Source organism: Heptranchias perlo, chromosome 3 (genome assembly GCF_035084215.1).
Source record: "Heptranchias perlo isolate sHepPer1 chromosome 3, sHepPer1.hap1, whole genome shotgun sequence".
NCBI classification, from domain to species: domain Eukaryota; kingdom Metazoa; phylum Chordata; class Chondrichthyes; order Hexanchiformes; family Hexanchidae; genus Heptranchias; species Heptranchias perlo.
In genome coordinates, this window is record NC_090327.1 from 55,115,777 (window position 1) to 55,130,240 (window position 14,464).

A 14,464-nucleotide genomic window follows, 5' to 3' on the forward strand; every position below is an offset into this window, starting at 1 on the left:
TGTCAAGTTTGACACACTAATCTGTCATCTATGCAGTCATGGAAATTGAAATCAGTTCAGAAAAAACTTTGAAGATCACAGACCCTTATCAACAGGCAGTCATGAGGTTCAGGAACCGGGTGACAGACACACGTCTTTGTAAATCTTTTTAAACAAAGATGCAAGTCTTCTTACATCAGTTACCCAATGTGCTGATAAGGTTGTGAGATATACATACCCACAATACTTTAATAAATTGGATAGCCTGGTGGTGAAGGATAGAATACTAGAGACTGGTCTTCAGTTGCTTCCAAGCCTTTATTCACAGAGATCAACATCTCACACTTCACACCCTAGATAAGTGCTCATATAAATGGATACAAGAGAAATATGCACCACCTAAATACAATTAACACATTGATATAAATCATATGGATACAATTAACAAATGTGAAAGATATAATTGTCAGTTTCCATTAAATCGATGTTCTATACTCCTTACACTTTTTCTAATTTTTCTCCTTATGGAATTTTAAGTTAGAAAAACTAGCCATTCTTTTTGTATATTATTTGCTGCATATCAGTCTCATCTTCTTGCAGACTGTTTTTGGGATGGTTTTGTATGCGTGCAACCCAGTTTGTGGCTCTGATTCTTAATGAACTTGTAGGAAAGCTTTGGCCTAGTTTGAAAAATAAAACCATAAATTCCTGCATTTCTTTCAAGACAACAATAAGTCAGTGCCCCTTACAAACATGCCTGTCATACAGATATTAGAAAAGAACTCAATAATGCGAGCTCTATCCCTCACAACATGCCACAGGGTGCATCTTTCCTTCTAATGCAACATGCATGCCAACTTTTGAGGCAGGTAAATGGAACTTAGCCACCCAACTGAAATAGATGTTCAGTCAATAGAGTAATGATGAGTTTAACGAATTATTACCTTTGTTTGATCAATATATGTATTGAAGGTAGGTCTGTCTTGCTTATTTTTGTGGCTGAGAATGTATCCAAGATGTGCACAACTTGATAAGTTTTGGGTCAGGACATGTCTGGATGATTCTGCCACTTGACGTCACAACCATTCGTACACGTACTCACTGGGGACATAAACCAACCCTAATTCATCCTTTTTTTTAATAATACTTTTCTTTAAAAATACCTGCCATTATAATACTTGGCAAGCTAAATCTTTTGTTTCATTAAATATTTTTGTAACACTCTGGGAAGTAATAGGGGATTTCAACTACCCTAATATTAACTAGGATACAATCAGTGTAAAAGGTATAGAGGACGCAGAATTCTTAAATTGCTTTCAGGAGAACTATTTTAGCCAGTATGTAGCAAGCCCAACAAGAGTGAGGTGGGGGGGTGGTCAGTTCTGGATTTAGTTTTAGGGAATGAAGCTGGGCAGGTGGAGGGAGTATCAGTGGGAGAGCATTTTGGTGGTAGTGATCATTCAATTAGATTTAGCATAGTTATGGAAAAGAACAAAGATAGAACAGGAGTAAAAGTTCTCAATTGGGGAAAGGCCAATTTTACTAAGCTGAGAAGTGATTTAGCAAAAGTGGACTGGAAACAGCTACTTGAAGGTAAATCAGTGTCAGAGCAGTGGGAGGCATTCAAGGGGGAGATTCAAGGGGTTCAGAGTAAACATGTTGCCACAAAGAAAATGGGTGGGACTGTCAAATCTAGGGCCCCTGGATGACCAGGAGCATACAGGGTAAGATAAGGCAAAAAAGAAGCTTATGTCAGACACTGAGAGCTCAATACTACAGAAAGCCTAAAGGAGTATAGAAAGTGCAGGGGTGAAATTAAAAAGGAAATTAGGAAAGCAAAGAGGGGGCATGAAAAAATACTGGCAAGTAAAATTAAGAAAAACCCAAAAATGTTTTATACATTAGAGCAAGAGAATAACTAAGGAAAACAAAGGGCCTATTAGAGACCAAAAAGGTAACCTACGTGTGGAGGTGGAAGATGTGGGTATGGTTCTTAATGAATACTTTGTGTCTGTCTTCACAAAAGAGGGGGTCGATGCAGAGATTGTAGTTGAGGAGGATAGTGAAATATTGGATGGGATAAACATAGTGAGAGAGGAAGTATTAAGGGGTTTAGCATCTGTGAAAGTAGATAAATTGCCAGGCCTGGATGAAATGTATCCCAGGCTGTTAAAAGAAGCAAGAGAGAAAATAGTGGATGCTCTGACCATCATTCCTGATGGTCCTTCCTGGCTATAGGCATGGTGCCGTAGGATTGGAGGACTGCAGGCAAATTGGAGGACTACAAGCGGATTGGAGGCAAATTATTGGGATCAATTCTGAGGGACAGTGTAAACCGTCATTTAGAAAGGCGCAGATTAATCAAGGACAGACAACATGGATTTGTTAAGGGAAGGTCGTGTCTGACTAACTTGAGTGAATTTTTTGAGGAGGTAAGAGGGAGGGTCGATGAGGGTAGTGCGATGGATGTAGTCTATATGGATTTTAGCAAGGCTTTTGACATGGCAGACTGGTCAAAAAAGTACAAGGGAAAGTGGCAAATTGGATCCAAAATTGGCTCTGGCAGGAAGCAAAGGGGAATGATCGGGTGTTTTTGTGACTGGAAGACGGTTCCGCAGGGCTCGGTACTAGGTCCCTTGCTTTTTGTGGTATAAATGATTTAGACTTAAATGTAAGGGGGCATGATTAAGAAGTTTGCAGATGATACAAAAATTGGCTGAGTGGTTGATGGTGAGGAGGAAAGCTGTAGACTGCAGAAAGATATCAATGGACTGGTCAGGTGGGCAGAAAAGCAGCAAATGCAGTTCAATCTGGAGAAGTGTGAGTTAATGCATTTGAGGAGGTCAATTAAGACAAGGGAATACACAATAAATGGGAGGATACTGAGTAGTGTAGAGGAAGAGAGGGACCTTGGAGTGCATGTCCATAGATCCCTGAAGGTAGCAGGACAGGTAGACAAGGTGGTTAAGGCATATGGGATACTTTCCTTTATTAGCCGTGGCATAGAATATAAGAGCAGGGAGGTTATGCTAGAACTGTATGAAACACTAGTTAGGCCACAGTTTGTGTACTGCATACTGTTCTGGTCACCACATTACAAGAAAGATGTGATTGCACTAGGGAGGTACAGAGGAGATTTAAGAGGATGTTGCCAGGACTGGAGAATTTTAGCTATGAGGTAAGATTGGATAGGCTGGGGTTGTTTTCTTTGGAATAGAGGAGGCTGTGGGTTGATTTAATTGAGGTGTATAAAATTCTGAGGGGCCTAGATAGAGTGGACAGGAAGGACCTATTTCCCTTAGCAGAGAGGTCAATAAACAGGGGGCATAGATTTAAAGTGATTGGTAGAAGAATTAGAGAGGAGCTGAGGAAAATTTTTTTCACCCAGAGGGTGGTGGAGATCTGGAACTCACTGCCTGAAAGGGTGGTAGAGGCAGAAACCCTCAACTCATTTAAAAGGTACTTGGTACGCACTTGAAGTGCCGTAACCTACAAGGCTACAAGTGCTGGAAAGTGGGATTAGGCTGGGTAGCTCTATTTCGACCGGCACAGTCACGATGGGCTGAATGGCATCCTTCTGTGCCGTAAATTTTCGATGTTCTTTGCTATGTAGAGTGTAGTTATGGCAGAACATATCGAGAGCACTGAATAAAACAAATGTGTATTGTCCGAGCCATTTTCAGGTTAGGGGCCCGTGTCTGGGCCACCAAATTGTTAGCACCAGGCATGGGTCTATACCTTTTACTTTATTTACCAGCTTAGTATCGTCGTTGTAGATGTCTTACTTCAGTGTTTAGCTCCACTGGCTTAATGGGCTCAGTGGTTGCTCTCCTGCCTCTGCAACTCCAGAGACATAAGCACTTAATGTAAGCTGACCCTTCCAGTGCTAGACTGTCAGACAGTCTTTCGGATGAAACATTAAACTAATGCCCCATCTGCCCCCTCAGGTGGGGCACTAGTTGAAGAAAAGGAGGGGAGTTGTTGCAGTGTCCTGGTCAACATTTATTCCTCAACCAACATCACCAGAAACAGATTATCTAGTCATTTATTTCAATAGGCCAGAAATTGCTGTCGCCGGTCAACAAACGGTGCCCGCCATTAGTTAGACTTGCCCTTGCCCGTTTAATCTCCATGGTATTTTGCACTGGAAGTTGCTGGAAATGTGAGGGAAACGGCGCGGCATCCTCTACAGGGCATCTGGGATCTGAGTGAACAGGGCAAGTAACTATGTATCTCCTTAACCAATCAGATTGAAGGATTGAAATGAACAGCACGAAGTCTGAACCAGGAAGTGTGAGTTCGAATACTGAATTCAATGTCAAATCAGGTACAGAAAGAGAAATAGAGAGGGAAAAGTAAGATTAGATTAAGAGAGAGAGAAAAAAAAGAGACAAAGTAGAAAAAAAAAATTAATTTTTTGAAAAATCAGTAACAACAATTATCAGCTGAAGGAATGAGACTTCACACTAGTAATAGTTAATTTTCAGTGCCAGGGAGATTGACTGGCAGTTAATATGCCGTTAAAAAGGTACTTAGACTGAAATGGACAAGCCCTAACTTTCTGTGGCGAGTTTAGATCGTATCTACCACACAACTACAGGAACTTCACGCCTTTTAATGCATTTCAATGGTGAGTTGGACAGCAAGATGCCATTTTCACAAAACGAACAGCGGAGAGGCGCATCTCGGACAGCAACTTCCAAATTTTCGCGTATCTGTCCTCCCCTGAAGTTGCTGTGCGATTGGTGCTTAAATAACGGTGAGCATCTTCAGCCTCACCGTTATTTTGACAGCAAATTTTGGGCCATTGCTGTTTGGGGACCTCGCTGTATTAAAATTTGCTTCCGCATTTCCCTACATTACAACGTTGTCTACATTTCAAGAATACTTCATTGGCTGTGAAACACTTTGGGATGCCCTGAGATGATGAAAGACAGTATATAAATGCAAGTTAATTCTTTCTTTACTAATATATTAATTGTAACAAATGGCTTTTTAACTAAATAAAATTTGATCTTGTCCAAAGCTTCTTTTGCTTGGAATTTAGCATTCTTTAGAAGCTTTATTCAGTGTCCAATAGTTGGACACCACTTAGGAAAATTCTGTCCTCATTATCATTTTATTTCAATAATAGTAATCATTTTTATTGTTATTATTGAAAGACCAATGACTCCTCTGTGGCATTGCTAATGGGAAATCAGAGGATGCACTGTTTTAGAAGGAGAGGAACATTATGAAATTCAATACAGCTATAAAGAACACAGTGTGAATAAACCATATAGGTAACATGATGTTAAATATATTAGTGAGACATTGGATCTTTTTATTAGAATAAAGCACAAAGTGCGAGACTGAGTTGAACTCATGTAAAGTACGTACAGGGTGAAAGCAAACAGTCTTAGATGAATCATGAAATTTAATTCCTCTCGAGCCCTTAGCACTGACCTGTAGGAGGTAGTTTTCGTGCCTGGACTGATCCCTCCTTTGTAGTGAGCTTTTGAATGAGTTCCCTCAGGTTCTCTCAGCTGTTCATCTTTGCTTGTCTGCAGTTGTACAGAAATGGAGGCCGCCAGTGGTAGAGCTGCTAGAAATGGACAGCTAGCGCTGCCCTCCTTTGACCCATGGTAATTGCACTTTTTAAGGATGGTTAACGGCTTTACGTGAAGTTTGTAACAGGCCTCCTTGTCCATCTGAGAGGTGGGTCAGCCAGGCAAGAGGCCACAGCTATCGTGGCAGGGCCAGGAGCTAGCAAAATTTTGGACGGGAGTAGCAAGGCAGCAGATGAAACAGCAGTGGGTGACAAGACAGTGAAATAAATGAAAATATATTAAGTTTATATATAAAAAAACTTAAAATGGATAACTTTAAAAATAAGACGTTCCTGAATTGTAAAGAAAATTGCTGAAAAAGTAAATGGCATATTAGAGCTGGGTGACTTGTACTATGTAGTGGTCACAGGCCTACAATATTACTGTTACAGGCAATGTTCACATAGGAATTTCCATCATAAATGTTTACATAGCAATTTTACATTGTAAATGTGGACATAAAACACTACTCAAAAATCATGACAAGAGAAAGTAAGGTTTGTGGGCAGGAAGTTAACATCATATGTAGGACTTTTAATATGCTAACAGATTTCCTGTGTCAATTCTCAATGGTGTGAATTGCTTGAAATGCTGAAGCCATTACATTCAATTACATACTTCTTTGTCATTGTCCATGATTGGCTATCCATTCGATATTGTTAAGAGAATTACACCTTCTATGAACAGTTGTTGATGCTGATCTAATGTGATTGAGAGATAGAATCGTACAGTACAGAAGGAGGCCATTCGGCCCATCTTGTCTGTGCTGGCTCTTTGAAAAAGCTATCCATTAGTCCCACTCCACTACTCTTTCCCCATAGCCCTACAGTTTTTTCCCCTTCAAGTATTTATCCAATTCCCTTTTGAAAGTTACTATTGAATCTGCTTCCACCACTCTTTCATGCAGTGCATTCCAGATCATCGTAACCCGCTGCATGAAAAACATTCTCCTCATTTTCCCCCCCTGGTTCTTTTGCCAATTACCTTAAATCTGTGTTCTCTGGTTACCTACCCTCTAGTTTCTCCCTATTTACTGTATCAAAATGCTTCATGATTTTGAACACCTCTATCACATCTCCCCTTAACATTCTCTGCTATATGGAGAACAATCCCAGCTTCTCTAGTCTCTCCACATAACTGAAATCGCTCAACTCTGGTACCATTCTAGTTAGTCTCTGCACCCTCTAAGGCCTTGACATCATTGCTAAAGTGCCTAGAATTGGACACACTGCTCAGCTGAGGCCTAACCAGTGATTTATAAAGGTTTAGCATAATGCCTTTGCTTTTATGCCTCTACTTATAAAGCTTTTTTAGCAACCTTATCAACTTATCCTGCTGCCTTCAAAGATTTATGTAATAAACCCCGAGGTCTCTCTGTTCCTGCACCCCCTTTAAAATTGTACCATTTAGTTTATATTGCTTCTACTCATTCTTCCTTCCAAAACGCATCATAGATGTTGTTATCCATTTCCTTTTGTTTCAGTATAACTTCAAAATGAGTTGCAATCAGACTTCCTTTGCGAAGCCTCGAGAAGCAGCCTGCATTCAGTGTCAGCTTTATAGGCAGCAGTTCTTTGTTTAAGTTTGAGCCGCCCCAGCAAGGAAGCGAGGCCAAATTGAAACTATAGCAAGTAAACTTCTGTTTAAAATCCATGTTTGGAAAGAAAGCAAATGGTATCTTAATTATTTAATGTATCGAGAAGGGCAGTGGGGTGTACGATTCACTGTTTTATATTGTATGCTATTCATTCATTTGTTTTATTTAAATAAAACCATTTGTTGGTTCAGAGCCCGAGTCTGGTAAGAGTGTATATTCAGTATGTTTTTCATAGAGAGAATCATGGAGTGGCACATGATGCTTTCCAGTAGTCGATGTACAGAGTAAGGTTCTCTGTTATGATCCTTGGGTCTTGCTTATTACCTAACTAGATATTGGGCAAAAAAAGGTACACTCCAGATCATAGGGGACACAACATCCATTTACGGGAGCAGCTGATGATCCTGTAACCTGAGAGAATATTTAGCATAAAAATCCAAAAATGTGATGGTATTTATGGTTTGAATTTCTTTGCTTGTGTGATTCAATTTCTTGCATGAAAAGTTGCAGTGTTAGCTTCAATTTTAATTTACAGAATTTCTTAAACTGGAAGCCCTTATTATAGATCAACTATTTTTGATTCAGCTTTCTGACCAGGTAGCCCGTTGGATTCACGTGGAGTTCGTATCAAATATTGCTGTCCAGTTTAGTTGGATTAGTCAAAAATGGAGTGTTTTTTGCAGAAAACTAAGTTACTGTGTGTTCCATTCAAAGCAACTTTGAAAGTCTCCAAAGTTGTTGTGTCCTGTGGTGCAATGATCCGAGGCAGCCTAGTGACCAAGTAGTGTTTGTCCAACTGGATGGTTGAGTGCGTTTTATATTGCTACCATCTTGGAGGGAAGAAACCAAGGAGCATGTTAGTGGTTACAGCTGCGTCCTGGGCATCACTCAATCAGGTTCTGATTTGATATTGTCTGTAAATCTCCCTTTATTAAGCATTGCCGTTTAGATTTGAGTGTTGTACAGATCTGTTTTGACAGCTGATGTTGCAGCTCCTCTGCAGGAGTCTCTCCCACTAATTGTACTACCTTGGTATATGGATATGGATGGCTAATGAATAAAGATAGACTATCCATCATCCTTGTGCTCACTGACCTACACCGGCTCCCGGTCTGGGAGTGTGTCGGTTTTAAAATTCTCATTCTTATTTTCAAATCCCTCCATGGCCTTGCCCCTCCCATCTCTTTAACCTCCTCCAGCCCTACAACCCTTCGAGATCCCTGCGCTCCAATTCTTGCTTCTTGCATATCCCTGATTTTAATTGCTCCACCATTGGCAGCCGTGCCTTCAACTGTCTAGGCCCTAAGCTCTGGAATTCCCTCCCTAAACCTCTCCACCTCTCTATCGCTCTCTCCTCCTTTAAGACCCCCTTAAAACCTACCTCTTTGACCAAGCTTTTGGTCATCTCTCCTAATATCTCCTCGTGTTGCTCAATGTCAAATTTTGTTTGATAATCGCTCCCATGATATGCCTTGGGACGCTTTACTATGTTAAAGGCGCTATATAAATACAAGTTGTTGTTTTAGGGTCATCAGCATTTTTCAAATGCTATGCATCATCAACATACTATTTCATCCACCAATCCCCTCATAGACAGTGCAGCGGTGTTTTGATTGGAAGATTAGTGTTTAGTTTCAGTTTAGCGTCAGGTCAAAATGAAGTAGCACAACAGTACAGACCATGGGGCTTTACACAGGCTAGGAAGAGAACATGTGAGGTGCTGCCTGTCTGCAATCTAATGATGACATTTTGTGTGGGTGCAAGGCACACCAGAACCAACCAACCAGTGTAAGTTAGGCTTTACTCCTACGGTGTGTAGAGGATACATATCATTTGCATAATGAAGACCCCAACAGGTTTTTTTCCTATCATTTTATTCCTATTATTCTTTGATTCTGTGTGTGGGGCTTGGAAACCTGTTTACGTTGACCTCTCAGCTTTGGCTTGATATTAGAATATAACAATGGTTTACTGTGGTAGCAGTTTTATTATGCTGCTAAGCAGCTTGTGAACCAGCTTGCACTTTTTCCTGAAGTAACAGTTGTGGCCATGCTTGGATACTTGAAATGACACTAGAGCTAGACATGCTGAACAAGCCACAAAGCTGGTGCAGGAATTGGAGGTGTTTTACCTCATTTGTAAGAACCGATGGAATAGAAATAAAGTTATACATGAATGATTACTGTCACTTCACCGTATGTGGATGTACAACATTTTTTTAAAAAACAGCTTTGTAATTTTTTTGAGTTGGTTCCAGGTCTCTCTCCTTCCAAGACCAAGCTACCATCTGCAACCTGGCTGACAAGGCTTTCCCATGCCTCTTAAAAATATTGATCTGAGTTGACTGCTATCAGACATACTAGGGTGGCACCTGGCCTCTGCATGGTGTCTTCACACAGCACTGAGTGCAGCTGAGACCAGTAACTTTACAGTGTGGGAATTAAAGTTGTGTTATGCATGCTGTTTAAGAACTTATTAAACTAATTCTTTTTTTATTTTAACAGATTTGGGCTCAAATAGCAGTGGTTACTATGATCTAATGGCAGTGCTAACTCATCAAGGCAGGTCGAGTTCGTCTGGTCATTATGTAGCTTGGGTTAGAAGAAAATCAGGTAATGTTACTTGTTTTATACATTCATTTTGCATTGACCAACTAATAAAACAAAGGTACTTTCAGTGAGTCAGTCAAAAAAGATTTTATTTTTTACTATGCAGAGTTGCAGCATTTTGGGACTGTCCCATGGAGTGGTAGGGTGAGGGTCCGCCTGCTCACTTTCCTATTTCAGTTGCATCTGTGGGGAGAACTCTGAAAAAAGCAGAGTTCCGGTAGCTTTTTTTTTTAGGTCAGTTTTCTGTCCAGAAAGATGCTGAGGGCCAACTGTGTAGGGTATCACAGCTGAGCCCACTTCTATCCTCACCTGACATGCCATCAGCTTTTCATAGGTGGAGGCCAAGGAGCAGTTGATCTGCCCCTGAAGTTAGACCGAGTTTGGGGAAGTGGAGCAAACTTTAAAGAAATACAATGAAACCTGTATAAACGGACACTCCCAAAAAACAAAGTTATTGAGACACCCAAATAACTTACATGGTAAAATATTCAAGAGACACCCTGAAACCACGGACGCTCGCAAATTCCGAACTACAAACAGCCTTCAATGCATCAAGCCCCTTTACAACTTAAAACATGGGACATGCAGGTCAGCACGAGGCGCCAGCAGGTTTTGTGAAAGAAACTGCTTTTGTGGAATGGGGCGCACTTTACCCAGCACCCATAGCGGCAGAGACATTGCTCTATCTCTGGGATTGTATGCCTGCATGGATCTATCCCAGGGATAGAGCAGTTCTTCTGCCGCTATGGTTGCTGGGTAAAGAACTTCCCATTCGACAAAAGCTTTCTTTCACAAAACCCTCCGCTGCCATGCACTGACCTCACCAGTCTCCCGTATCAAGGAAGGTGCGTGTGAACTGCAAGGGGGGCTGTCCTTTCCTGCCCCAGCCATGCATCCATGCATTCTTCCAATGGCTGCTGGCGGCTCCTCTCCCCTTGACCCTGCCATCGTTATCTTTCCCTCGACTCCTGATCGTGGATCTGCTTCTTCAAGGAGCTTTGGCTTTGGGGAGTGAAGGTGGATGGCTGCCCCAAGTCTTTCTGCCTCTGCTGCTCTATAGAGTGATGGACAGGCCTGAAAGTCCCGGCTATCAGTCAGTCTTCCTGCAGACTCACCACTCAACCAGAAAAATGCAGTTTTGTTCCTACACATAATGTGACTTGTGTTTTCCCTCCCAAATGTTCTCAATCCATTCTAAGACTTGCCTTTGGCAACTTTAATATACCAGCACAACCCGTCATCATATTTCCCCCTTTTTTTTGTCCTGTGACTGCCCTAATGCTGGTAAGTAGAACTGAGAACGCAGTTCATTACTGAAGTTACATTCTGCTCCAAGTGAAAGCGGATTGAAATGAAATGTGAATTTAGACTGCTGAACTGTTAAGTAAACAGAGCTGAACGCTGATGTGGGGGAAGGGGGATTTTTAGCATTGTTGCAGCTGATTAGTTTTTGATCATAATCTCAGCTGATTCAAGATTGTTGGTAAAATTTTTACAATGACTATTTTGAAAATAAGGACACCTGCAAAAAAAAGACAGCTGCGCCGATGCCATGAAAGGTGTTAACATTATTAACACAATAATGTTAACACCTTTCCCAATAAGGTGTTAACATTATTGGGAAAGCATTTTTGGAAAAAGACTTTTAAATCTATAAATTCTACATTGTTCTGGTGTACAAGTTGCATTGTACTCCTAATGCAGAAGTATAACATAATGATTTACTTCAACATTTAATCTTAAGAACTTCTTTGCAACAAAGCAATTTATTGTTCCACTGGGGGAGAGGAGGAGGAAGTCAACAGTTTGCAATCATCTATTCTTTTGGACCCAAATTGATGTAGCAATTGACCAAGGCCCATTGTCACTGGAGGCGGGGCGGGGGGGGAGGAGTGTCAAAATCACCCTGGTTCCTGTTCCTTATCACTATCCGATGACCCCTATTGGAAAATGTGCTTGTATGTAGGCATCAGCCCAGCTATGATGTCTCCTTATTGTTCATTAGCCTACAGACATTGTCCATACTCATGTATAAATGATGGCCCAAGTGCTAGAAGACTGCCATGACTATGTAACCAAACCTGAGCACAAATCAGCACCTTCAGGAAGGGGAGGAGAAAACTGATGGTTAAGAAAGCGCAGTTTTTATATTGCATTAATTATTATAAAAAGAGGATACACCTTATTTCCACCTGCCCCCTCGTAACATGAATCCTCAGTTATATCCCATTGTGTAACTGGAAGGGTTGGTGTTAGAGCAGCACTTTCCACTGCAGGCTGAGCAGACATGCTGCAGTTTGGACCACTGGAATATTTTAACTAATCCATAAAATACTCCTGAGGGAAAATATAAATTCTTGAAAATCAATGTACCAGTTTATGTGGGAAGAAACAAACTGCCACCGAATGAGGACATTTGAGTGTTGTTCCATAGAGAAGGACCTACTTTCCTGGTTCCACGTGCTGTTGAGAACATAAGAAATAGGAGCAAGAGTAGGCCATAAGGCCCCTCGAGCATGCTTTGCCATTCAATAAGATCATGGCTGATCTTCTACCTCAACTCCACTTTCCCATCATATCCCCATATCCCTTGATTCCCTTAGTGTCCAAAAATATATCGATCTCAGTTTTGAATATACTCATTGATGAGCATCCACAGCCCTCTGAGGTAGAGAATTCCAAAGATTCACCACTCTCTGTTGTGATGTGATTATCACAAAACTATGCAATTGAGAATTGGCTTTTGACAATTTATCCTCGTATCTCTCTACGTGAAGATTGATCATATTTTCTGTTTAGAGTGTGTGTATCTTGCTCCTAGATCTTCATCAGTACCTTTTTCTGGCTGGCTGCTGGGAAGTGAGGTACTACCCAGGCAGGGCATTCCTGTCTGGCTTTTCTGTCCTTGCCCACTTGCTTCCCCCTTGCAGGGAGGTGTTGCATCCTTCCACAAATGCCGCGTAGATTCAGAAGTGGAGTATAGAACCCATGACCTTCCCACTCTTGAATGACCGCCCTTGAATAATTTTTATTTTAAAATTGCTTGAACACTTCCTGCTTATTTAACAAGGTTTTGTTCCTTTCAAGTAACAACTGGAGAGATTCAACATTGATAATAGGCCCAAACCATTTGTAGTCTTTGAAAGCTTTTGCTTTGCTGCTGGTGTCTTTGATCATGAAGATGTTTTTATCTATATACCCGTGTGCATGTTTATTTTGTGTAGGTGTGCAGTAGAGCTGTCACAAATTTTGAAGTCTTGCCTGTTGCAGCTGCAACCCAAGCTAAACTGACAGCTTTGAAGTAAATTTAGAATACCAATTAGTGCGGCCTACACATAAATATATATTGTAACAGAAGTTTGTATTTCATGTGTACTTAAATGTGGAGGTTTTCATTTCTCATTTTTTATCGAATTAATTTTTAGATGAGTGGATCAAATTCGATGATGATAAAGTCAGTGTTGTGGCACCTGAAGATATTCTGAAGTTGTCTGGTGGTGGTGACTGGCACATAGCCTATGTTCTACTGTATGGGCCTCGTAGACTAGAAATAATTGAAGATGAAGCCCAGCAGTGATGTCATAGTTGAGCACAACTACCTTCATTTTCCTCATCCTGCATGGCTATTACTGTTGTATGATGCCTTCACTTTCTGTAGCTTACCTTACTCAGATGTAAGACTGCAAAAGGAAGGTGTTGCCTCAACTGTGACCCTGGTACTGCTTCACATCATCTACCAAACCTTTCAAAACAAATCAGGCATTAGTTGAGGAAGACCTGTGGATTGAATCTGTTCTTAATTCTGACATTTCTCAATGTGGAATAATAATTAAAAAAGCAAGTGATCCATAATTCTTCTGTTTTGTTCCTTTATGTTAAATGTGGTTTTTAGTCATGTGGTTAATGGTGACTGGTTATGTGATGCTGTAAAAGAGAGGAACAGAAAGTTAATACTGTGTTGAATGGGATTTCTTTTAATTCTTTGACTAAATGCATATTGGAAATTAAAAATACAATGTAAACTTAACTTTACATTGTAGCTACAAACAAAGTTCTAATTTTTTCCATTATTGTATTACTGCTCCAGCCAAAACCAGTTTGCCTAAAACCACATTTTGTTGTATAATGTAAAATCATAAAACTTATGTTTCACTAATATTTTGTGGTTTAACTTTATTATATGAACAAGAATTGTTGAAAAATAACCTAATCGTCACACTGAACCCAAGTATGATTCATCATCACCTGATAATTTCCCCACAGTGCTGAGTTCCTGAGCTCGAGTAGGGAATTATTAAGTGGAGGCCTCATGTTTTTCTATAGGGACAGTCAGTCGGCAGCTGCCTTGTGCACTGTCTGGAGGTTGGTTTATGGGCAAGGAGCTGGAGCAGGTTGCCTGTACTCTGCAACAGTTGGTGTGTGGTCCGGAGTCCACGCAGTGGAACAGAATGCTGCCCGTTTTTTTTTATAAAGTGCTATTTCATTTACTCCTTATACAGTATAATAACAAATATCAAGGATCAGAAAGGCTATAAAGCGTATTCTTCTAATACGGTGGTTGTCCATTCGAAACAATGGAGGTCCAAATACTGACCACTTTGGGACTCCATTCAACACCATCATTGACAGAGGGAGGACCAGTAGCAGTGGAGATGGGGTGACTGCAGGGTATTTGGGCATTTTCCCTTCCT

The 14,464-nt window shown here is 40.8% G+C and overlaps 1 protein-coding gene across 2 annotated transcripts in view; it reads left to right on the top strand.

The window, feature by feature from the left end:
• usp14 (ubiquitin specific peptidase 14 (tRNA-guanine transglycosylase)) overlaps positions 1 to 13,929 on the top strand; it is a 52,427-nt gene extending 38,498 nt beyond the window's left edge. For both annotated transcript variants that reach the window (XM_067979745.1, XM_067979746.1), the window contains 2 exons: positions 9,669 to 9,776; positions 13,199 to 13,929. In XM_067979745.1, coding sequence (XP_067835846.1) covers positions 9,669 to 9,776; positions 13,199 to 13,350 — 260 coding nt within the window. In that variant the 3' untranslated portion in view covers positions 13,351 to 13,929. The remainder of the gene's footprint in view (positions 1 to 9,668; positions 9,777 to 13,198) is intronic.
• The last annotated feature ends 535 nt before the right edge of the window (positions 13,930 to 14,464 follow it).